The sequence below is a fragment of the Doryrhamphus excisus genome, chromosome 4 (genome assembly GCF_030265055.1).
Source record: "Doryrhamphus excisus isolate RoL2022-K1 chromosome 4, RoL_Dexc_1.0, whole genome shotgun sequence".
NCBI lineage: Eukaryota > Metazoa > Chordata > Actinopteri > Syngnathiformes > Syngnathidae > Doryrhamphus > Doryrhamphus excisus.
Genome location: NC_080469.1, coordinates 2,116,453 through 2,143,594, shown reverse-complemented (window position 1 = coordinate 2,143,594; position 27,142 = coordinate 2,116,453). Strand labels below are relative to the sequence as shown.

The window sequence follows — 27,142 nt, the reverse complement described above, 5'->3', positions numbered from 1 at the left end:
ACATTTGTTCACTTCCTGCTTTCCTAATATAGTTTTTTTTTCAATTGAGTGCATCCCATAATCAGTTCCCAGTTCCACATGTCCAAAAGGAGTAGAAAGAAACACAGCTTATTAAATGCTACCCCTCCGTCTGGTACTTTTACAATCAGTAACTGTTACATTTGTTCACTTCCTGCTTTCCTAATATATTTTTTTTTTCAATTGAGTGCATCCCATAATCAGTTCCCAGTTCCACATGTCCAAAAAGGAGTAGGAAGAAGCAAAGCTTATTAAATCCTACTCCTCCATCTGGTACTTTTACAATCAGTAACTGTTACATTTGTTCACTTCCTGCTTTCCTAATATAGTTTTTGTTTTTTTCAATTGAGTGCATCCCATAATCAGTTCCCAGTTCCACATGTCCAAAAAGGAGTAGGAAGAAGCAAATCTTATTAAATCCTACCCCTCCATCTGGTACTTTTACAATCAGTAACTGTTACATTTGTTCACTTCCTGCTTTCCTAATATAGTTAATTTTTTTTTCAATTGAGTGCATCCCATAATCAGTTCCCAGATCCACATGTCCAAAAGGAGTAGGAAGAAGCAAAGCTTATTAAATCCTACCCCTCCATCTGGTACTTTTACAATCAGTAACTGTTACATTTGTTCACTTCCTGCTTTCCTAATATAGTTTTTGCAATAAGTTGCAATAAATAGACGTCAGAAACAATAACCACGCATATCCACATATTAGACCATTACGTAAGGTTCAGCCGAGAAGATTTATTCAGAAAAAATGTACAAATATATATTTCTTGTATTAAAAGCAACTGCAATCAGTCAATAGTATTTAGAAGGTGCAGTCATTGGCAATGAAACGGAACAGTACTTGTGTACAAAATAAAGTATAGAGTATATAAAATCGTAAGTCGTAATTGAATACGTTTCAACACCCGTATGTCTTAGTCAGCATTTTAACGACAACGTCACGAGTGTCGTTTTCTCCAGAGGATCCCTAAAACAGCAATGATGACCCCCAAGATCACAAGAACGGATACGACTGCGATGGCGGCGGTCGCTCCTGTGGAGAAGGAAAAAAAAAAAAAAAAAAAAGATCCCGGATGATGACTTTCCAATCAATAATGTACACATACCATCCGAGATGGAGCGGAACGTTCTGTCCGTGGCGTCGCACGAAGGAGACAACCAGCCGGGCTCACACTGACACTCGCTTTTGTGATTACACACCTGAAAAAACACAAACTAGTGGAAGTGATGCAAAGACTGACTCAACAGCGACATTCCTGGTTGTATCCAGTACTGCATGTTATTTTCCCTTATTATTACTGATTGTGTGCACGCATCAACACAAAAAGTTATGATTATTATTTATATAAGTGTACATACCGCATGCCCGGAGCATTTTGCTGAGCAGTTTGTGTTTCTGTAAGCAGTTTGAAGATCCACACATTCATTCAGGCTGCACACCTGAAAAGCATGTTAATATTTAAAATTTAAAACAATGAAAAAAAATAAAATTTGGGGAAAATTTGGTTGCGGAAAAGGTTATAATGCAACAATAAGAAAGTTTAAATTGTTGGAATTTTTTACAATAAAAACAGCAGAAAAAGCAGTCATTTTATGAGAATAAATAAATTCCTAATCTTAGGAAAAATAATGTAATTTTAGTAGCATGGAGTCAAAATATGAAGAGGAAAAGGTTGGAATTTAATGAAAGTTTTACAAGGATAATGAGGAAAAATAAGATGAAATATATGTTAAAATTTAAAACTATGAAAAAAAATAAAATTTTGGGAAATTTTGGGAAAATTTGGTTACGGAAAAAATAATAATGCAACAAGAAAAAAAGTTTAAATTGTTGTTAATTTTTTTTACAATAAAAAAGGCAGAAAAAGCTGTCATTTTATGAGAATAAATAAATTCCTAATCTGAGGAAAAATAATGTCATTTTAGTAGCATGGAGTCAAAATATGAAGAGGAAAAAGTTTGAATTTAATGAAAGTTTTACAAGGATGATGAGGAAAAAATAACACAAATTTAAGCTGAAATACATGTTAATATTTAAATTTTAAAACTTTGAAAAAAAATACATTTTGAGAAAATTTGGTTGCGGCGGAAAAAGTTATAACGCAACAAGAAGAAAGTTTAAATTGTTGGATTTTTTATAATAAAAACAGCAGAAAAAGCAGTCATTTTATGAGAATAAATAAATTCCTAATCTGAGAAAAAAATAATGTCATTTTAGTAGCAGAGACTCAAAATATGAAGAGGAAAAAGTTGGAATTTAATGAAAGTTTTACAAGGATAATGAGGAAAAATAAGCTGAAATATATGTTAATATTTAAAATTTAAAACTATGAAAAAAATTAAATTTTGGGAAAATTTGGTTACGGAAAAAATAATAATGCAACAAGAAAAAAAGTTTAAACTGTTGGAATCTTTTTACAATAAAAAAGGCAGAAAAAGCAGTCATTTTATGAGAATAAATAAATTCTAATCTGAGGAAAAATAATGTCATTTTAGTAGCAGAGAGTCAAAATATGAAGAGGAAAAAGTTGGAATTTAATGAAAGTTTTACAAAAATAATGAGGAAAAATATGCTGAAATATACGCTAATATTTAAATTTTAAAACTATGAAAAAAATACATTTTGAGAAAATTTGGTTGCGGCGGAAAAAGATATAATGTAACAAAAAGAAAGTTTAAATTGTTGGAATTTTTTTTACAATAAAAACAGCAGAAAAAGCAGTCATTTTATGAGAATAAATAAATTCTAATTCTAATGTCATTTTAGTATCATAGAGTCAAAATATGAAGAGGAAAAAGTTGGAATTTAATGAAAGTTTTACAAGGATGATGAGGAAAAATAACACAATTATTAAGCTGAAATATATGTTATTATTAAAATTTTAAAACTATGAAAAAAATTAAATCTTGGGAAAATTTAGTTGCGGAAAAAGTTATAATGCAACAAGAAGAAAGTTTAAATTGTTGGAATTTTTTTTCTACAATTTTTTTTCTTTTTCAACAACAGAAAAAGCAGTCATTTTATGAGAATAAATAAATTCCTAATCTGAGAAAAAAAATAATGTCATTTTAGTAGCATGGAGTCAAAATATGAAGAGGAAAAAGTTTGAATTTAATGAAAGTTTTACGAGGATAATAACACAATTTTAAATTTTAAAACTATGAAAAAAATTAAATTTTGAGGAAAATTTGGTTGCGGCGGAAATTGTTGGAATTTTTTTTTACAATCATTTTATGAGAATAAATAAATTCTAATTCTAATCTGAGGAAAAATAATGTCATTTTAGTAGCATGGAGTTGAAATTTTTGAATTTTTTTTTTTTTAAAGAAAAGTCATGGTGAGAGGAAAATAAGTTGTCATTTTGTTTGGGGAAAAATTTATTTTTTTATTTTTTTATAGGAATGAATATAAAATGGCACTGCATGTTGGTTGAGTGGTTAATGCGCAGGCCACACAGCTGGGAGACCCGGGTTCAATTTCCTGACTTCTCCGGGTACTCCCGTAGGTTGATTGGCGACTCCAAATTATCCATAGGTATGAATGTGAGTGTGAATGGTTGTTTGTCTATATGTGCCCTGTGATTGGCTAGCGACCAAAGTTCATAGTTGAAGTTGAAATATACAGTATATGACTTATTAGCGTAGCTACACAAAAAGCGGCACATGCTTTTTGGACCCCTCTGAGTCCGTCCCTTGGCAACTGAGCGTAATAAAAGTCATACCTTTCCTTCGCCACATTTGGTCCCAGCGTCGACTTGGCCGTAGTCTTTGGTGTGGTCTCCATAAAACGTTGCCTTGCACTCTCCGAACCTCACCATGCGGCCATAGTTTGAGCTGGGCTTCCCGCCTTGACAAAAGAGCTTCCCACAAAACACATCTCTGCACCATGAAACACAGCATCGATGCAAACGGGTTACTCATGTACGTAGATAATGAATGAAGGCAAAGAGACGAACACTCACTCTTTCTGGCAGGGGATGTACTGGTCATCTGAGGGACGTTTGCAGAAGGCATAGTAGGTTCCTCTGATGTTCTGGTTGTAGCAGTAAGTGGAAGCCACTGTAGCACCTGATGACAATAATGGAATGGATTTGTTCCTCGGCTTCTTATTAAGCTCAAACTCCTCCTACGTGTCTCAAACTAAGTCAAACTACGGCAGCCATCTTTTCAAGAAATCCCCACATTGACTGTAATTTCATATTTTTATATTTTTATGACACTTTTCACTTTCCCCGTTGAAAATGAATAGGGAATGTATCCATCTTGTACCCGTTTCTATAGTTTTAAACCGCACTAAATATGATCTCTTTATGCCTTGCGCCAAAAACAAAACAAAACACAAAAAATATATAAATACATCTTTGAGATTGAAAAAAACATAAATATGTATTTGGTAGCGAATGAGTTCATGTATTTTCATCACAAAATGTCATTGTTATCAGGCTGTAAGCTTGCTAACAACAGGAAGGTAACCCGTCTATGATGTCATCAGGGGTTGATGCTGTATCTCTTTACTAACTAACACAGTAACACCAGATGTCTCTGCTTTTTTAATGGCTACAATAATAATAATAATAATAATAATAATAATAATAATAATAATAATAATAATAATAATAATAATAATAATAATAATAATAATAATAATAATAATAATAATAATAATAATAACCCAAAATGGAGTCAAAAAATTTGGCAAGTTCTTTTGATAAAGAAGGTGAGAAATTAATTAATTAATTTCAGGAAATAACACATAGAAAAGGCTGCACGGTGGTCGAGTGGTTAGCGCGCAGACCTCACAGCTAGGAGACCAGGGTTCAATTCCACCCTCGGGCATCTCTGTGTGGAGTTTGCATGTTCTCCCACATTGCAAAAAAAAAACATGCTAGGTTAATTAGCCACTCCAAATTGTCCATAGGTATGAATGTGAGTGTGAATGGTTGTTTGTCTATATGTGCCCTGTGATTGGCTGGCCACCAGTCCAGTGGGATAGGCTCCAGCACCCTCGTGAGGAAAAGCGGTAGAAAATGAATGAATGAATGAATAAATGTATTTGGCGCCCCCTACAGTTGTAAAACATGTTACATTCTACAGGTGACAGGTTGCTGGTTCGATTCTTGATCTTGTTCAATGTTTTTTCCTTTCCGACATTTCATTCAATTTAGATGTTTCTGAAGGATATATATGTTGAAAAAAAAACATACCCCATTTTTTATAATTCTATATTTTCTTTACCCAACCTCATGGTTGCTGGTTCGATCCTCGGTCTTTCTAACATTTCATTCAATTTAGATGTTTTTAGTCTATCTGGAGGATATATATGTTGAAAAAAAACATACCCCATTTTCTATAATTCTATATTTTCTTTACCCAATTTCATGGTTGCTGGTTCGATCCTCGGTCTTTCCAACATTTCATTCCATTTATATATTTTTAGTCTATCTGGAGGATATATATGTTGAAAAAAAAACATACCCCATTTTCTATAATTCTAGATTTTCTTTACCCAACCTCATGTTTGCTGGTTCGATCCTCTGTCTTTCCAACATTTCATTCAATTTAGATGTTTTTAGTCTATCTGGAGAATATATATGTTGAAAAAAAAACATACCCCATTTTTTATAATTCTATATTTTCTTTACCCAACCTCATGGTTGCTGGTTCGATCCTCGGTCTTTCTAACATTTCATTCAATTTAGATGTTTTTAGTCTATCTGGAGGATATATATGTTGAAAAAAAACATACCCCATTTTCTATAATTCTATATTTTCTTTACCCAATTTCATGGTTGCTGGTTCGATCCTCGGTCTTTCCAACATTTCATTCCATTTATATATTTTTAGTCTATCTGGAGGATATATATGTTGAAAAAAAAACATACCCCATTTTCTATAATTCTAGATTTTCTTTACCCAACCTCATGTTTGCTGGTTCGATCCTCTGTCTTTCCAACATTTCATTCAATTTAGATGTTTTTAGTCTATCTGGAGAATATATATGTTGAAAAAAAACATACCCCATTTTCTATAATTCTATATTTTCTTTACCCAACCTCATGGTTGCTGGTTCAATCCTCGGTCTTTCCAACATTTCATTCAATTTAGATGTTTTTAGTCTATCTGGAGGATATATATGTTGAAAAAAAACATACCCCATTTTCCATAATTCTATATTTTCTTTATCCAACCTCATGGTTGCTGGTTCGATCCTCGGTCTTTCCAACATTTCATTCCATTTATATATTTTTAGTCTATCTGGAGGATATATATGTTGAAAGAAAACATACTCCATTTTCTATAATTCTATATTTTCTTTACCCAACCTCATGGTTGCTGGTTCGATCCTCGGTCTTTCCGACATTTCATTCAATTTAGATGTTTTTAGTCTATCTGGAGGATATATATGTTGAAAAAAAACATACCCCATTTTCTATAATTCTATATTTTCTTTACCCAACCTCATGGTTGCTGGTTCGATCCTTGGTCCTCGGTCTTTCCAACATTTCATTCAATTTAGATGTTTTTAGTCTATCTGGAGGATATATATGTTGAAAAAAAAACATACCCCATTTTCTATTATTCTATATTTTCTTTACCCAACCTCATGGTTGCTGGTTCGATCCTCGGTCTTTCCGACATTTCATTCAATTTAGATGTTTTTAGTCTATCTGGAGGATATATATGTTGAAAAAAAAACATACCCCATTTTCTATAATTCTATATTTTCTTTACCCAACCTCATGGTTGCTGGTTCGATCCTCGGTCTTTCCAACATTTCATTCAATTTAGATGTTTTTAGTCTATCTGGAGGATATATATGTTGAAAAAAAAAACATACCCCATTTTCTATAATTCTAGATTTTCTTTACCCAACCTCATGGTTGCTGGTTCGATCCTCAGTCATTCCAACATTTCATTCAATTTAGATGTTTTTAGTCTATCTGGAGGATATATATGTTGAAAAAAAACATACCCCATTTTCTATAATTCTATATTTTCTTTACCCAACCTCATGGTTGCTGGTTCGATCCTTGGTCCTCGGTCTTTCCAACATTTCATTCAATTTAGATGTTTTTAGTCTATCTGGAGGATATATATGTTGAAAAAAAACATACCCCATTTTTCATAATTCTATATTTTCTTTACCCAACCTCATGGTTGCTGGTTCGATCCTCGGTCTTTCCAACATTTCATTCAATTTAGATGTTTTTAGTCTATCTGGAGGATATATATGTTGTAAAAAAACATACCCCATTTTCTATTATTCTATATTTTCTTTACCCAACCTCATGGTTGCTGGTTCGATCCTCGGTCTTTCCGACATTTCATTCAATTTAGATGTTTTTAGTCTATCTGGAGGATATATATGTTGAAAAAAAGCATACCCCATTTTCTATAATTCTATATTTTCTTTACCCAACCTCACAGTTGCTGGTTCGATCCTCGGTCTTTCCAACATTTCATTCAATTTAGATGTTTTTAGTCTATCTGGAGGATATATATGTTGAAAAAAAACATACCCCATTTTCTATAATTCTATATTTTCTTTACCCAACCTCATGGTTGCTGGTTCGATCCTCGGTCTTTCCAACATTTCATTCAATTTAGATGTATTTAGTCTATCTGGAGGATATATATGTTAAAAAAAAACATACCCCATTTTCTATAATTCTATATTTTCTTTACCCAACCTCATGGTTGCTGGTTCGATCCTCGGTCTTTCCGACATTTCATTCAATTTAGATGTTTTTAGTCTATCTGGAGGATATATATGTTGAAAAAAAAACATACCCCATTTTCTATAATTCTATATTTTCTTTACCCAACCTCATGGTTGCTGGTTCGATCCTCGGTCTTTCCAACATTTCATTCAATTTAGATGTTTTTAGTCTATCTGGAGGATATATACGTATGTTGAAAAAAAAACATACCCCATTTTTTATAATTCCATATTTTCTTTACCCAACCTCATGGTTGCTGGTTCGATCCTCGGTCTTTCCGACATTTCATTCAATTTAGATGTTTTTAGTCTATCTGGAGGATATATATGTTGAAAAAAAACATACCCCATTTTCTATAATTCTATATTTTCTTTACCCAACCTCATGGTTGCTGGTTCGATCCTCGGTCTTTGCAACATTTCATTCAATTTAGATGTTTTTAGTCTATCTGGAGGATATACGTATATGTTGAAAAAAAACATACCCCATTTTCTATAATTCTATATTTTCTTTACCCAACATTGACACTTACCTGCACCGTACATTTTGATGCATTGGTCCGATCGTTTTGGACAGCGGCCATCGTAGCAATAACCCGAACCTTTATCGCACGGGGCGCCGTTGACATTGAAGACATCCTCAGGGCACGCGGCTCTCTCTCCATCGCAGTACTCTGCTAGATCACAATCGTCCTGACGACTTCGACACTCGTGGGATGGAGGTAGGATCTGAGTGGAAGAGTTTGTGTTGTTCACTCTAGATATTGCTATTTCATTTCAGTCCACTAGATGGCTGCATCGCATCATAAACAGTAGTTCTGCTCACCTTACACTCCTTACAGCATTCCCCTGCAGCACACTGGGAGCCCTCGCTTAGCGTACATGTCGTGGCATTGCAGCACGGGTTGGTGCACTCCTACGGACACAACGTAGTGGATTAGCAGGAGATAGGAAAGAGGTTTTGAGGCACTAGGGCAGGGGTGGGCAAACTACGGCCCGGGGGCCACATCCGGCCCGCCAAGTGTTTGAATACGGCCCGCCCAATCTTTCCAAAGTATTTCATTTAAACTCAACATACAACCTGGCATCATGGCCTGAGCCAACCTTTTGATGGTTTTATCAATTTCGTTTTTTGACATGGTCTGTTGTTTACAAAGTGCTCCTGAAAAAAGGGACACAAGCACATAATAATAATAATAACAATTATTATTATTATTAGATTATTATAATTATTATTAGAACTATTATGATTATTCTAATTATTATATTAATGCTAATTATTATATTAATTATATATAATATTATTGTTATATTTGCATATTTTACATAATAATAATATAATTATTATTATTTTAATTTTATTGTAATCATTATAATATTTTATTATTTTTAAAATATTTAAATATAAATATAAAATAATAAATAATAATAGCAGATTGCATGACAATTTTACAGATACAATAATACCAGGTGGACTGTTACGTGTAAAATATATAGTCTGCCCCCCCGTAAATTTTGTCATATCAATGCGGCCCGCGAGTCAAAAAGTTTGCCCACCCCTGCACTAGGGTCTGGGTGAGACTAGGCCGCATAAGGTTTTACAAAAAAAAACACATTTATTAAAAACAGAAAAATGAATAAACTTTGCTTTGGTTTCAATTTTCTACAATAAAAGCTCTGATAAAACATTCCACTGTTCTCAAATATCACACATTATATTACACAAAATAAGATGAAAAATAAATAAAAAAATCAAGAATAAAGAAAATCAATCAATCAGTAATAAATAAATATAATAATAATAATAATAAAATGGCAAATAATAAAAACTTAAGAAACCACATATAGTTGGTGGGTAGACAAATGATTTTTTTCAGATTAAAATGAACAAAGCATTATTAGAGCCCTGTAGACATGACAAAACACGACTATAGTCACATTTATACTCTTTTTATTTACAACATATTGCGCAACTGCAGGGTCTTGAGACACATGCTAACTCGCAAACTAGAGAGCTAGCGACCTAAACGGTAGCCTTCAAGTTATTTCCTTTCAACTTAAATAGCCAAAAACTTACCACTTCCACACGGATAGGGAGGATAACTATTAACAGTTATTTAACCTTTAACATGAACATGAATCAAACGTAATAATTTTTTCTGGGTACATGATACCATACAGCATCCATATCAAACTTGCGCGGGCCGCGCTAACATTAAACTTTCATATCAAGGCGGGGGCTTCAAACTGGTGTCCGGCGGGCCACATTTGGCCCGCGGGCCGCATGTTTGAGACCCCTGATTTATACATATTTTGCTAAGTATTTTCTGAGAGATAATTCTTTATCTTTTTTTAAATCATTTTTTTATAGACATGACAAAACACGACTATAGTCACATTTATACTCTTTTTATTTACAAGATATTGCGCAACTGCAGGGTCTTGAGACACATGCTAACTCGCAAACTAGAGAGCTAGCGACCTAAACGGTAGCCTTCAAGTTATTTCCTTTCAACTTAAATAGCCAAAAACTTACCACTTCCACACGGATAGGGAGGATAACTATTAACAGTTATTTAACCTTTAACATGAACATTAATCAAACGTAATAATTTTTTCTGGGTACATGATACCATACAGCATCCATATCAAACTTGCATTAAACTTTCATATCAAGGCGGGGGCCTCAAACTAGTGTCCTGCGTGCCACATTTGGCCCGCGGGCCGCGTGTTTGAGACCCCTGCACTAGGGCATAGCTGGTGCAATCAGTGTGTTTGAAAAAAAAAAAAAGCAGACCACAAGCATACCAGACAGACGTAATTAAGACTGAACACGTTCATGACCTGCCATTAAGATGATTTCAAATACTAAACGACTGCCATGTTTGTTGCCAGGTTTGAAACAGCGATTACAAGCATTAGAATATGTAAAGAATGCGGGGCCGCTTTGATACATTTAAGATGCACAAGTGATGGTTGCAACAGTCAAGTGGTTAGGACTAGTTCTGTAACCAACAGGTATTTGTTATTGAAGCATAATAAGAGTCGCATGGAACTTTTGTTGAAAAATATTAGTTGGAAGAAACAGAAACAGTGATTTTACCTTTTCAACGCCACAGTCGCACTCCTCGCCTCTTTCCACAAAACCATTCCCACAGACGGAGGGTGATACCAGAGTCATGTAGTCTGGCTCGTCTAGCAGGCATCCAGGGGTGCGCCTGGTCAAGTATCGGTCGTAATGACTGCTGCTGCAGTTGCTGAACGAGCGTGGGACGTCCCAGCTGGTGGGGAAGAGGACAAATATTGTATTATTTAAATATGTCATGATGACAATACCTCAAGGGAAGGCTTTACAGTGGTTGTCCTGATCTGTCAATCAAACATTTGTCATATTTACGCTAAATCGATCACCTAAATCAGTAATTCCTAAAGTGTGGGCTGCAGTGGTACTGCAGGTGGGCCATTAAAATACTATTCTTTTTTGCAAATATTATTTTTTTTAATTATTTTTATTGTAAAATACTTATTTAAAAAATATATGTATAGCCCTAAGTAATAACCTATTGAGTGTTGTTGACCTGTCACAATATTTTAGGAACCTTATACAGTTAATGATTGGAATGTAGCTCTCTGGTCATCATGCCAGTCTTTAATACATACTTTTTAAAATAAAAATAAAAATAAAACAAAAATTAAAAATGTTGAAATATTAATGTAAAATGCTGCATCCTCAGAGCGCATAACTTAATATTACTAATATTAATATTACCATTAATATATTATATTATATATATATACCATATATTACCATTAATATACTATATATTTTACACGTAACAGTCCACCTGGTATTATTGTATCTGTAAAATTGTCATGCAATCTGCTATTATTATTTATTATTTTATATTTATATTTAAATATTTTAAAAATAATAAAATATTATATTAATTAAAATAAAATTAAAATAATAATTATTATTATATTATTATGTAAAATATGCAAATATAACAATATTATTATATATAATTAATATAATAATTAGCATTAATATAATAAATATAATAATCATAATAGTTATAATAATAATATAATAATAATTATTTTTATTATTATTATGTGCTTGTGTCTCTTTTTTCAGGAGCACTTTGTAAACAACAGACCATGTCAAACAACGAAATTGATACAACCATCAAAAGGTTGGCTCAGGCCATGATGCCCGGTTGTATGTTGAGTTTAAATTAAATACTTTTGAAAGATTGGGCGGGCCGTATTCAAACACTTGGCGGGCCGGATGTGGCCCCCGGGCCGTAGTTTGCCCACCCCTGAGCAAAGCTATTCAACTCAATTGCTTTGGTGGGCAGATTACCAGAAAGCTAAGGACCGGACCGATGGCCCTACACTATTATTCTGATTTTGTATGTAAAGCCAATGCAAGGATTTTCTATACCAGAGGTAGGGAACCTATGGCTCGGGAGCCAGGTAGGGCTCTTTTGATGACTGTATCTGGCTCTCAAGCATTTCTTACCACAATAAAAATGTATTTTTGCTAACATTTTAAAGTAAACCATCACAGAAATGACAAATAATATTCAAAATCAACAACTTTCTTATGCATTTTAATTCGTCCATCTATATTCTGCTGCAATACGGCCGACCATATCTATCTTTCCTGATGATATTTTCCAGGTCAAACACCAAAACTCGATTATTACTGGGTAATGCGGTAGTCTACCTCGGTCATTGAGATGTCAACATGTAATATCTATTTATTCTCCACATTATTATTATTATTATTATTATTATTTATTATTACTTATCTTCTTTTGTGTCTGTTATTATATGGGAGCCAGGCAACGACATTTTGTTGGCAATTTCACTACTGTGTTTTTGTGCAATGACAATAAAGGGAGTCTATCTATCTATCTATCTATCTATCTATCTATCTAAATATAAACTTTTCTCCTTTAGTCAAATAGTCACCTAGCTAAAGCTGCAGAACCAAGCCTTCTGGCAAAGATGGCCAAAAGAATGAAATATACTGAGTACGGTGCAAAACCATGCAGCAGCAGAAGTTGTATTAATGGCAGCAAGTATTTGATTTATTATTAGACACTGCGCTGCTCACGAAAGTATGCTGGCCACACCCCCTTGGCGTGGGGTAGTGTGCCTGGTCTACGTAATTAGAGCCCATTATATCTAAAACTGTTGGTCTTACATAAAAATGCACACATTTTATTGCATTCAATGTTTAAAAAATGTATATGGCTCTCACAGATACACATTTTAAAATATCTGGCCTTCATGGCTCTCTTAGCCAAAAAGGTTCCCGACCCCTGTTCTATACCTTACAATTTTACTTCACCGATTAGCTTATGCAATATGTTTACCCTGGTCCAAGTCCCTCGACACAACAGGAGCACTCTACTGCGAGCCAAAGAGCCTGTATATGACAGCACTCGAGTGTTTTAAGGAATGTACTACGAAAATGTTAGTCTCTCCAGGCGGCTGGAGACAAAGAAGTCCCTCGCTTCCAATTTTTCCATCATGGGATTTCAAAAATATATTAATTAATAAATCATGGTAAAAATAAATGGTGTGTGCAGGATTTTTATAGCATGCATTTTTATGACCTATATTGATAGCTCTTTCATTTGCAATATAGACTTGATGACCAAATAGATTGATATGTGCGTAGTTAAAAATCATTGATTTTCTCGAAATCAGTCAAAATGGATTTAGCGCCTTTTGGTTGCAAGCTCTTCATTTCTTACAATGTGTCCCCTAAAGCAAACTGCCATGGTGTTATTTCCTATGTTCAAGTTGACTTCTGAAGCGATTGACTTGAGAGTTTCCTTACCTGAGGGCTGCATTCATAATGCAGCGATCACCAGAACAGGCACAAGCACTGGAATCATCATGATTCATGCCCAGATTATGGCCCATCTCATGGGCCAGGGTGGCCCCCACAGCGATGGCCCGATTATTATGGTCCTGTGAAAGACAAAACAAGACATCGAGTCATCAGTCTCCTGAGTCACGTCCACTTCCTCTTCGAGAACCGTGTAGTACGCAAGGTTTTTGGTTCATGGTGTGTGTGATCAGGACTTTCAGATAATGAAAGGGTGTACCCCGCCTCTCGCCTGAAGACAGCTGGGATAGGCTCCAGCAGCCCCCCACGACCCTCGTGAGGATAAGCAGTAGAAAATGAATGAATGAATCTTGGCTAGCTGACCATCGTACATTAAAGGGCCGGTACAAGTTGATGTGATCAATGTCAACAGAGATGGAAAATACAGTATAGGTATTTTTTAGTCATGTAAAGTTAAATTATTTTGACTTTTGTTCTGAATCCGTTCTGAAACCGTATTTGCATGAGTTAATCAGATGGATGATTTCATCAACAGATTTGATCAACTTTCAATGTAGCCCTTAAAAGTAGCACCTGTACTGTTAAATGGAAACTACAACTGTAGTTGATGACGTGAATAATAATTGAAAAGTTGGTAATACATTCCGTGCCAATCAACACAGAGATGGAATGTTTTCATAGACCAACCCTCTTCCTCGGAAAACCTTTTCATTGTTGTTCCATCCTGCTCATTTTCTCATAACTCCTAATGGATTTTTATCTGGTAATTCGACACCAGCCAAGGATTTCTTCCAAAAGGCACAAACAGCAGACACAACATGCCTCTGCGTGAGCATTGCACGATATTGTGTTTTTAGTTATAACCGTTTAACTAAGGGGTGTCCAAACTTTTTCCACCTCAACTTTGCAGTTAATGTAAAATGCAAAATCTAAACACAACTTTGTATTTGTATTGTATGTGTGTTAAATAATAATAATAATAATAATAATAATAATACCTACCTGCACTACCCCAACAGAGTGGCCTGAACAGAGAGTCCCGATATAGGCCAGTCCCACAGTTGCGCCTTCAAAGTCGATGCCGCTGAAAGACAAATGGGATGGTGATACTCATGGCGTCATGCGGCAAAGGGTCGCTGGGGTGCTGGAGCCTATCCCAGCTGTCTTCGGGCGAGAGGCGGGGTACACCCTGGACTGGTCGCCAGCCAATCACAGGGCACATATAGACAAACAACCATTCACACTCACATTCATACCTATGGACAATTTGGAGTCGCTAATTAACCTAGCATGTTTTTGGAATGTGGGAGGAAACCGGAGTACCCGGAGAAAACCCACGCACGCACGGGGAGAACATGCAAACTCCACAGATTTGTTGGTTTTACATTATTTTCTGTGGGAAAATTGGCTTTGGTTAGAGTCTGTTTTGGTCTGAGTCGAACTTTATGGTGTTAACCAAGGTTTTGTCAACATGTGAAAAATAAGGTGGGAATAAATGATGGATAATAAGCCATCATTGTGTGTTCCATTCCCACTCACATTCTTACCTATGGACAATTTGGAGTCGCTAATTAACCTAGCATGTTTTTTTGGAATGTGGGAGGAAACCGGAGTACCCGGAGAAAACCCACGCACGCACGGGGAGAACATGCAAACTCCACAGATTTGTTGGTTTTACATTATTTTCTGTGGGAAAATTGGCTTTGGTTAGAGTCTGTTTTGGTCTGAGTCGAACTTTATGGTGTTAACCAAGGTTTTGTCAACATTCATTCATTCATTCATTTTCTGCCGCTTTTACCTCACGAGGGTCGCGGGGGGTGCTGGAGCCTATCCCAGCTGTCTTCGGACGAGAGGCGGGGTACACCCTGGACTGGTGGCCAGCCAATCACAGGGCACATATAGACAAACAACCATTCACACTCACATTCGCCAATTAACCTAGCATGTTTTTGGAATGTGGGAGGAAACCGGAGTACCCGGAGAAAACCCACGCATGCACAGGGAGAACATGCAAACTCCACGGATTTGTTGGTTTTACATTATTTTCTATGGGAAAATTGGCTTTGGTTAGAGTCTGTTTTGGTCTGAGTCGAACTTTATGGTGTTAACCAAGGTTTTGTCAACATGTGAAAAATAAGGTGGGAATAAATGATGGATAATAAGCCTAACCCCTGCACTGTTTCCGATGTGTTCCATTCCCACTCACATTCTTATCTATGGACAATTTGAAGCGGCTAATTAAGCTAGCATGTTTTTGGAATGTGGGAGGAAACCGGAGTACCCGGAGAAAACCCACGCATGCACAGGGAGAACATGCAAACTCCATAGATTTGTTGGTTTTACATTATTTTCTATGGGAAAATTGGCTTTGGTTAGAGTCTGTTTTGGTCTGAGTCGAACTTTATGGTGTTAACCAAGGTTTTGTCAACATGTGAAAAATAAGGTGGGAATAAATGATGGATAATAAGCCTAACCCCTGCACTTTTTCCGATGTGTTCCATTCCCACTCACATTCTTACCTATGGACAATTTGAAGTGGCTAATTAACCTAGCATGTTTTTTTGGAATGTGGGAGGAAACCGGAGTACCGGGAGAAAACCCACGCATGCACAGGGAGAACATGCAAACTCCACGGATTTGTTGGTTTTACATTATTTTCTATGGGAAAATTGGCTTTGGTTAGAGTCTGTTTTGGTCTGAGTCGAACTTTATGGTGTTAACCAAGGTTTTGACCGCCGTGCCGCCCCAGACGCCACCATTTCAAGACAATTTCAAACTAAAAAGCTTTATCTTGCACGGATTTTATTGCTAGTTACTCATTACTGTACACTATACTGTACATTCTGGCAGTGAGGAGTCAGTATGTCTGAGAGCATGTTTATCGCAACTCATGAACGAGACTTAAATCTGAAAGTAGAAACCACCCATACCTGATAAGATGAGCGTTGTCATGTTTTATTCTCTTGGCCAGGTCGGAATTCCTCCACTTCATGAAAGCTTTGAGGTTCGCTCCAGACGGATGAGTGATGGAGATCAAGTCACCGTTTGACCAGATCTCCAAACCAACAAGAGCAACGAAGGTCCTCAGGGGCTTGTATACCTGCACAGAGTCGCAACAACAAGAGAAGATCACTAGAATTAAAATGGTGATAAACTACAGTGGATGTGATCGAAAACCAAGATAGCCATTTATTAGGCTTAGCAGTCACTCACCATGTTGACAAAGTTGACGACTTCAAAGATCCTCTTCCTCAACGCTGCTTGATCTCGCTTCATCTTCTCATACTGAAAGCACATACATCATAAGGTCATACTTGTTGTTTATTCTTTCCCATTGCGTCTCTTACCTCACGGTTATCAGCAACAAGGACTAGCTCTAGAAACTTCTGTTGCTGAACAATAGATATACCCTGGAAAAAAACATAAACAAGTCATAAAGATATGAGTATATGAAGAGCTTGCAACCAAAAGGCGCTAAATCAGGGGTGGGCAAACTACGGCCCGGGGGCCACATGCGGCCCACCAAACGTTTGAATCCGGCCCGCCAGTTGCTTTTAAGTATTTCAACTTTTAACATACCAGCTGGCAACATGACTTTCAAGTCGGATGTCTTATTCAGTAAAAAAAAAAAAAAAAAATCATAGTTTGATGTGGTCTGATGTTTAAAGTGCTCCTGAAAAAAAGGAAACAAGAACATATAGCTGATAGTATGACAATTAAAATTAGACAAATAATTCAAGGCGTAAAATTATTAAAATTACAAAAAATTATAAAAAATTATAAAAAATTATAAAAAATATTAAACAATATTAAAAATTATTAAAAATATTAAAAATTATTAACAAATATTAAAAATATTAACAATTATTAACAATTATTAACAATTATTAACAATATTTTAAAAAATATCTTAAAAATATTAAAAATCATTACAATTATTAAAATTATAAGCGTAAAATCATGTGTGTTAAATATATGTTCTGGCCCCCCGCACAATTTTGTTAACTCAATGCGGCCCATGAGTCAAAAAGTTTGCCCATCCCTGCGCTGGTTTGGTTGCAAGCTCTTCATATGTGATGTGTGTATTCCACGTATAGTAAGAGTGTAGTAAAACGTATCTAACCGCTGATCTGGAGCGACTACGGCTTGTGGGGGGCTCAAAATCGTCGTCCCACGTGGTGTTGGTGACGCCGCACACTCCGGGTGTGAAATCCTTCTCGTTGAACTTCATGACGGCATGATCCCCCTCATCATCGCCGGAGAGGGGCTCAATCAGGTACCTCTGGGCGGATGTCTGGATGTAACCCCTTAGAAGAGAAAAACTGTTGTTTTATACCGTTACGATAAAACACAACAAGTATAATGTATGTACATACTGTATAATATGCATTATATTGAGCTGTACTGTTGTTTTTTCCATTTTTTAGTAATCATTTACATTTGTTCACTTCCTGCTTTCCTAATATATATTTTTTTTCAATTGAGTGCATCCCATAATCAGTTCCCAGTTCCACATGTCCAAAAGGAGTAGGAAGAAGCAAAGCTTATTAAATACTACCCCTCCGTCTGGTACTTTTACAATAAGTAACTGTTACATTTGTTCACTTCCTGCTTTCCTAATATAGTTTTTTTTTCAATTGAGTGCATCCCATAATCAGTTCCCAGTTCCACATGTCCAAAAGGAGTAGGAAGAAGCAAAGCTTATTAAATCCTACCCCTCCATCTAGTACTTTTACAATCAGTAACTGTTACATTTGTTCACTTCCTGCTTTCCTAATATATATTTTTTTTCAATTGAGTGCATCCCATAATCAGTTCCCAGTTCCACATGTCCAAAAGGAGTAGGAAGAAGCAAAGCTTATTAAATACTACCCCTCCGTCTGGTACTTTTACAATAAGTAACTGTTACATTTGTTCACTTCCTGCTTTCCTAATATAGTTTAATTTTTTTTTCAATTGAGTGCATCCCATAATCAGTTCCCAGATCCACATGTCAAAAAGGAGTAGGAAGAAGCAAAGCTTATTAAATCCTACCCCTCCATCTGGTACTTTTACAATCAGTAACTGTTACATTTGTTCACTTCCTGCTTTCCTAATATGGTTTAAGGTTTTGTGTTTTTTTAATTTTAAAATTCCATAATTTTTTAATAGAATTTTTAGAATTTTTAGAATTTTTAGAATTTTTAGAATTTTTAGAATTTTTAGAATTGTTAGAATTTTGAAAATTTTGAAAATTTTGAAAATTTTGAAAATTTTAAAAATGTTTACATTTTAAAAAAAAAATAATTTTAAAACTTTTTTAAATTTTTTAAATGTTTTTATTTTTATTTTTATTTTTTTTGTCCCGTACCAAAGTAGGAGGTGATATGAGCACCCAATGACATAATGGGTACCATAGTAGCTGTCAATATAGTGATATATATATATATATATAGCACATCATGACTGGTTTTAAAAACTAATACCGATAATGACAAAATATACTCATTTCGTACTCGTATCCAGCAAAAATCATCTGTAACTCGTTATAAAAAAGTATCCGGCTCATCCCCACTGACTAGCTTACGTTTGTATTTGGTTTTGTTTTAAATAGCCTGCTTTGATCGAAATTCAGCTGTGTTACTAAAGAATTAAAAATGGCGTCTGTGTGTATCAGAAGACCTATAGGTCAGTTTTGACTATCAAAATCCTTAATGGAAGACAGTTTTCGTGACTTGACTTCTTGACTTTGTACGGTCTTTGGTCATGGAACTCGATGGAGGGCTTACCTGAGTCCATCACAAGTGCTGATGCTGACTGATGATGCTCTGTCGTTCACAATCTTGCCATGGTAGTAGCAGTGATCCTGGCAAATATACAAACATATGTTAGCATTCTTTTCTTACAAACAGCTAATACTCAATAAACATATTCTATACCAGGGGTGGGCAAACTACGGCCCGGGGGCCACATGCGGCCCACTAAGCGTTTGAATCCGGCCCGCCAGTTGCTTTCTATGGTAATGGTAATGGTGAATGAGAGAAAGTGCAGTTTTAAGTGTGACAAAAATATCGATATATCTAACTACAAGTGGAACTTTGGTTAGCGTACGCCCTGGTTAGCATGTTTTTGGGTTAACATTGAAAATGTACATCAAAATTTTGCATGTGTTTGTACATTTTCAGGTTAGCCTGCAATGTGGTAATGGTTTTATTTCATTTGAACATGCATCAGATTACAATTGAATGCATCCCATAATCGGTTCCCAGTTCCACATGTCCAAAAGGAGTAGGAAGAAGCAAAGCTTATTAAATCCTACCCCTCCATCTGGTACTTTTACAATCAGTAACTGTTACATTTGTTCACTTCCTGCTTTCCTAATATGGTTTAAGGTTTTTATTTTTTTTTGTCACGTACCGAAGTAGGAGGTGATATGACCATACAATGACATAATGGGTACCATAGTAACATGAGATGTCAATAGTGACATGAGAACATACTACAACTGATAGTACGACACTTTTACAGATAAAATTAGACTAATAATTCAATGCGGACTGTCAGAATTATAAGCGTAAAATAGTGTGTATTAAATATATATTCTGCCCCCCCGAGACAATTTTGTTAACTCAAAGCGGCCCGCGAGTCAAAAAGTTTGCCCACCCCTGTACCCACAGTACATCTGTATGACTTACAATATCATTTGGAGTTGTGGTGACTCGTGTGCCATCTTCTTGGTAATAAGTCTCCGTGTAGTCTTTGGCGAGTAGGTCACTGATGATAAAAATAGATACAGTATGATGTCATGCGTCATACATGAAAAACCACACAGAAGTATGGACGGAAGTAATATGGGACAAAAAATATGTGCAATAGCAAATTTTGAAACAGAAGTAGTGAAGAGAAAAAAACAAAAAAAAAGGCTGTGAAACTCGTCATATTGTGAGAAAAAAGTGGAATGAGTGGGTTTTTACTGAGATATTGATGTCTAGCATTGACTAATTCCACTTCTTCTTTGCTCATAAATGTGTTCTCACCAACAGTTGTGGCATTCAGATAAAACTGTAACTGCAAAAAACGGTAATTGCGGTGTGCAAACACAGCATAGTCGACTGTAATGTGATCACTCTGCTCCGCTTACATTTTTGTGAGTGTGCATTGTGTGCATTGTGTGTGTGTGTCGTATTTGGCAGATAATTAATAGACCACTGAATTGTGTGTAGGATTTAATAAGCTTTGCTTCTTCCTACTCCTTTTGGACATGTGGACATTTTTAAAATAAAAAATAAATAATAAAAAAAAATTATTTAAAAAACATAAAATTATTATTATTATGTTATTATTTTTTATTTAAAAAATTAAGAAATAAAATAAAATAAATAATAATAATAAAAAACAAAAGCAACAAAACTTAAACTATATCAGGAAAGCAGGAAGTGAACAAATGTAACAGTTACTGATTGTAAAAGTACCAGACGGAGGGGTAGGAGTTAATAAGCTTTGCTTCTTCCTACTCCTTTTGGACATGTGGATCTGGGAACTGATTATGGGATGCACTCAATTGAAAAAAAAATTATATTAGGAAAGCAGGAAGTGAACAAATGTAACAGTTACTGATTGTAAAAGTACCAGATGGAGGGGTAGGATTTAATAAGCTTTGCTTCTTCCTACTCCTCTTGGACATGTAGAACTAGGAACTGATTATGGGATGCATTCAATTGAAAAAAAAAAACAAACTATATTAGGAAAGCAGGAAGTGAACAAATGTAACAGTTACTGATTGTAAAAGTACCAGATGGAGGGGTAGGATTTAATACGCTTTGCTTCTTCCTACTCCTTTTGGACATGTGGAACTGGGAACTGATTATGGGATGCACTCAACTGAAAAAAAAACTATATTAGGAAAGCAGGAAGTGAACAAATGTAACAGTTACTGATTGTAAACATACCAGATGGAGGGGTAGGATTTAATAAGATTTGCTTCTTCCTACTCCTTTTGGACATGTGGATCTGGGAACTGATTATGGGATGCACTCAATTGAAAAAAAAATTAAACTATATTAGGAAAGCAGGAAGTGAACAAATGTAACAGTTACTGATTGTAAAAGTACCAGATGGAGGGGTAGGATTTAATAAGCTTTGCTTCTTCCTACTCCTTTCGGATATGTGGAACTGGGAACTGATTATGGGATGCACTCAATTGAAAAAAAAAACTATATTAGGAAAGCAGGAAGTGAACAAAAGTAACAGTTACTGATTGTAAACATACCAGATGGAGGGGTAGGATTTAATAAGCTTTGCTTCTTCCTAATTCTTTTGGGCATGTATAACTGGGAACTGATTATGGGATGCACTCAATTGAAACAAAAAATAAACTACATTAGGAAAGCAGGAAGTGAACAAATGTAACAGTTAGTGATTGTAAAAGTACCAGATGGAGGGGTTGGATTTAATAAGCTTTGCTTCTTCCTACTCCTTTTGGACATGTGGAACTGGGAACTGATTATGGGATGCATTCAATTGTAATCTGATGCATGTTCAAATGAAATTAACCCATTACCATTACCACGGACAACAGGCTTTTATTGCAGGTTTAGATTATCTCATGACAGGTACAATATTGTCACATTTCCTACCTTGTTTATTAAAAAACTGGCACTTGCGACTTTCATTGGCTCCATTTTGAGTTATTTTGCCGATCACGAATAAGAAAAGCATGTAAAACTACAATTGTAAAACTATAAAAGTGTGTTTTGTGTTATTTTTTTTTTAATTTCCGGAACAGATTCAATGGATTTACATTATTTCTTATAGGAAAAATTGATTTGATTAGAGTACGTTTCAGTTAGAGTTGGACCTTGTGGAACAGATGAACGATGCTAATCAATCAATCAATCAATTGGAGAACTAGGCTGTGATGTGAGCACTTACGTGTTTCTTTGCAAATGCATTTCATGCTCTAATCCTCCAAATGTCATGGCATACTTCATTGTCTCTGGCCTGATGTTCTGCAGACAAAGAAAGCAAAGATTGTATTGATACAATTTTTTTCTACTCTTCTTATAATTCGTAATTCACACTAATTCACAATTTGATGATTCCGGCTATGAAATCTGGCTATGAAAATTCTGTCCACCCACAGAACCAGTGAGAAAGACAAGGTTTAACATTGCAACGACAATGCCAACCAAGCTAATGTCGTGATCATCCAAGTACTGAAAGACACCCAATGGACAGTAAGGTCCAATATCCTGGCAAACAAATAAAGTTGGCGGAGCGAGGCGGACCATTGTGGTTGGCTTACTTACCTCTGTGTGTCTTCTTCTGACAGAGTGAAGTCTAACAGGTCTAACAATCTCATAGTCCTCCCCTTCTCCAAAGGCAGGAGCATGGCTGTCTGTGGAGATAGAACACTCGAACACTCAATTAAGATTATTAAAAAATTGGGTTTTATAGTAGACCCCCACTTACTTTTTTTGTGGCGGTTATGGAAATAGGGTTTAATTAAGTAACTGAGACACCCATAAAAATGTATATCTTGCTCTCCCTACCTCTCCAAACCCTCGTGCTAGCTTGACGTTGATGTTTTCCTCAGATTTTAGATCGACATTTGCAATAAGAGTGACTGTTGTTTTTACTGTATTACATTATTACAGTATTAGATTACACTTAAATTACATTTAAGGCAGGGGTCTCAAACTCAATTTACCTGGGGGCCACCGGAGCTAGGTTCTGGGTGAAGCCGGGCCGCATCAGGTTTTCAAAAAAAACAAAAAAAAACGCATTTATTAAAAACTGGAAGAAAAATCAATAAAAAAAATATCTTCAATGCTTTTTTTTCCCAGTTTTCCACACCAAAATATCTGATAAAACATTCCACTGTTCTCAAATATCTTCATTTTTATTTTTCTATACACAAAATAAGATAAAAATAAATAAATAAACAAATGAAGAATAAAGACAATAAATCAATCAATCAGTAATAAATAGGAAAAATAATAATAAAACAGCAAATAAGAAAAATAAGAAAAATCACATGCATTATTTTTTTCAGATTCAAATGTACAGTATTAACAGTTATTTAACCTTTAACATGAACATGAATGAAACTTAATAATTGTACCCAATTAGCAAGTTAGCATCGTACTGAGTTCCATCTGGGAGCAGCATCGTAACTTTAACAACATGTTTTTATGAGATGCTTTATCTTGACGTGTATTTTTTCATTTTATTCCAAATCATTCCCTGCATTTATTTGTACCCATAAGCGTCATAAGCCTTTAGCTTCATTGCTAATCCAAAGCAAAACAGGGTAGGGTAAAACAGTATGGGCGGGGCAAAAATCATGTTAATTGTGTCCGGTGTGCACACAGCTTTAAGCTGTCATTTCAATATTAGACTTTGGTATCAAGGTGGGGGGCCTCAAACTAGCGTCTCGCGGGCCGCATTTGGCCCACGGGCCCCGAGTTTGAGACCCCTGATTTAAGGTATAACACGTAACTCTATCAAATGTAACCCCCAACTCTTTCTCCTGTCGATGATGTCATCAGCTGTTGACTGTGTAGTTTTTTAGTAACAAAGTTACAAAGTTACTCAAACATCGCTCTATTGTGGTTATTGCGGTTGATTAATTAACTCAATGATCATTTGGTTGGATGGATGGATGGATGGATGATCACTATTTCGTGGTCGACTGTGGCCAATTATTACTCAAAAATATTGCAAGACAAGTCATATGTAGGGTGGCACGGCGGTCTAGTGGTTAGCGCGCAGACCTCACAGCTAAGAGACCAGGGTTCAATTCCACCCTCGGCCATCTTTGCGTGGAGTTTGCATGACCAGTCCAGGGTGTACCCCGCCTCTCACCCGAAGACAGCTGGGATAGGCTCCAGCACCCCCCGCGACCCTCGTTAGGAAAAAGCGGTAGAAAATGAATGAATGAATGAAGTCATATGTAGTACTCTAATCAATACTAGGCATCAGTAATTTTCATTATGAGGTATTACCTGCATTAGGTCAGCCATGTACGAACAGTCCAACATGACGTAGTAAGAAGTTATCCTCCTATTCTGTGTGGAAGTGGTAAATTTCTAGCTTATATATCTGGCTTATATTCGAGATAGTACAACTACTAAGAACATTTTCAATATTATCAGTGAGTTATTATGTTATTATTTAAAAAAAAATGGTGCGGTGTGTACTATAGTATAGTACTATAGTATAGTGTGCTTCTCTAATTGTATTTAATTGTTGTATTTTGTGAGTACCTTTGCTTGTATGGATGGATGAATGGATGATCACTGTTTCGTGGTCGACTGAGGCCAATTATTACTCAAAAATATTGCAAGACATATGTCATATGTAGTCAAGTCATATGTAGTACTCTAATCAATACTCGACATCTGTAATTTTCATGATGAGGTATTACCTGCATTAGGTCAGCCATGTACGAACAGCCCAATATGACGTAGTAAGAAGTTATCCTCCTATTCTGTGTGGAAGTGGTAAATTTCTAGCTTATATATCTGGCTTATATTCGAGATAGTACAACTACTAAGAACATTTTCAATGTTTATCAGTGAGTTATTATGTTATTATTTAAAAAAACGGTGCGGTGTGTACTATAGTATAGTACTATAGTATAGTGTGCTTCTCTAATTGTATTTAATTGTTGTATTTTGTGAGTACCTTTGCCTGTATGGATGGATGGATGAATGGATGATCACTGTTTCGTGGTCGACTGTGGCCAATTATTACTCAAAAATATTGCAAGACAAGTCATATGTAGTACTCTAATCAATACTCGGCATCTGTAATTTTCATTATGAGGTATTACCTGCATTAGGTCAGCCATGTATAAACAGTGCAACATGACGTAGTAAGAAGTTATAGTTATCCTCCTATTCTGTGTGGAAGTGGTAAATTTCTGGCTTATATTCATGATAGTACAACTACTAAGAACATTTTCAATGTTATCAGTGAGTTATTATGTTATTATTAAAAAAAATTGTGTGGTGTGTACTATAGTATAGTACTATAGTATAGTGTGCTTCTCTAATGGTATTTAATTGTTGTATTTTGTGAGTACCTTTGCTTGTATGGATGGATGGATGGATGATCACTGTTTCGTGGTCGACTGTGGCCAATTATTACTCAAAAATATTGCAAGACAAGTCATATGTAGTACTCTAATCAATACTCGGCATCAGTAATTTTCCATTGATGAGGTATTACCTGCATTAGGTCAGCCATGTACTATGAACAGTCCAACATGACGTAGTAAGAAGTTATAGTTATCCTCCTATTCTGTGTGGAAGTGGTACATTTCTAGCTTATATATCTGGCTTATACTCGAGATAGTACAACTACTAAGAACATTTTCAATGTTTATCAGTGAGGTATTATGTTATTATTTAAAAAATGGTGCGGTGTGTACTACAGTATAGTACTATAGTATAGTACTATAGTATAGTGTGCTTCTCTAATGGTATTTAATTGTTGTATTTTGTGAGTACCTTTGCTTGTTCTGCATGCCATGTACGAACAGTCCAATATGACGTAGTAAGAAGTTATCCTCCTATTCTGTGTGGAAGTGGTAAATTTCTAGCTTATATATCTGGCTTATACTCGAGATAGTACAACTACTAAGAACATTTTCAATGTTTATCAGTGAGGTATTATGTGATTATTTTAAAAAATGGTGCGGTGTGTACTATAGTATAGTACTATAGTATAGTACTATAGTATAGTGTGCTTCTCTAATGGTATTTAATTGTTGTATTTTGTGAGTACCTTTGCTTGTTCTGCTTTCCGTTTACAGCTGCTCGCTTTGTTGCAAAGCAAAGTTTTTGTGTTGTACTTTAGTTTTTCTATTGTTGTATTTGCCACTCTTTTTTTTTTTTTGCTACTAAACCTTTTTTTTTGCTTATATATGAGTCTATATACGAGTCAAAGAGCTTAGTATCACTAGATAAGGATCATTCTAGACGTGAGGTATTAATCACACCGAGCAATATGGAATTATGAGTAAGTATAAGTACTTACCTGAGACCTTGAATGCAGCATTTAGGATGAGGACCCCCACCAAAAGTGTAGCTGTCATGGTAGTAAGCTGTAATACAGCCGGTGTCTCCTGTGAAGCCTTAAATACTCCACCTGCATGCTGTTTTGTTGCTGCTACGTTCTCGCCACACCTCCTTCAGCCGTCACAGTTTTTCCTTACTTCCTGGTTGACAAAACATGCTCTGAAATGGCCCCAACATGCCCGCCATGCTTCAAGAATGCAGGAAGAGCTTTTGTGTTGTGTGCCAATCCGACTTCGCTACCATAATTAAACCACAATAATCCACTAAAGAACACATTAAATGTCTTATTGTGCTAGCTAGTTTGTCACTCATCCCGTACGGGGCTGAAGGATCGATCCAATTACCGATAGTGATTTGATAATATTTAAGGTAGACTCCTTATCGAATCGATATCACTTTGATTAGTTTAAATTTTTTTTTATTTCATGTTTCATTTACAAACACAGAACGAGAATTCCAATA

The 27,142-nt window shown here is 35.6% G+C and overlaps 1 protein-coding gene across 1 annotated transcript; it reads right to left on the bottom strand.

The window, feature by feature from the left end:
* Positions 1-742: 742 nt before the first annotated feature.
* On the bottom strand, positions 743-27,142 carry adam28 (ADAM metallopeptidase domain 28). Its single transcript, XM_058070278.1, has 19 exons — positions 26,640-27,142; positions 22,904-22,992; positions 22,527-22,603; positions 20,291-20,369; positions 19,385-19,461; positions 17,740-17,923; positions 16,964-17,026; positions 16,830-16,901; positions 16,547-16,716; positions 14,619-14,700; positions 13,605-13,738; positions 10,851-11,028; positions 8,574-8,663; positions 8,281-8,476; positions 3,990-4,095; positions 3,750-3,906; positions 1,387-1,467; positions 1,134-1,227; positions 743-1,060 (listed from the first exon to the last, which is right to left on the bottom strand). The coding sequence occupies exons 1-19, from the start codon at positions 26,695-26,697 to the stop codon at positions 966-968; spliced, it is 2,082 nt and encodes a 693-aa protein (XP_057926261.1). The 5' UTR covers positions 26,698-27,142; the 3' UTR covers positions 743-965.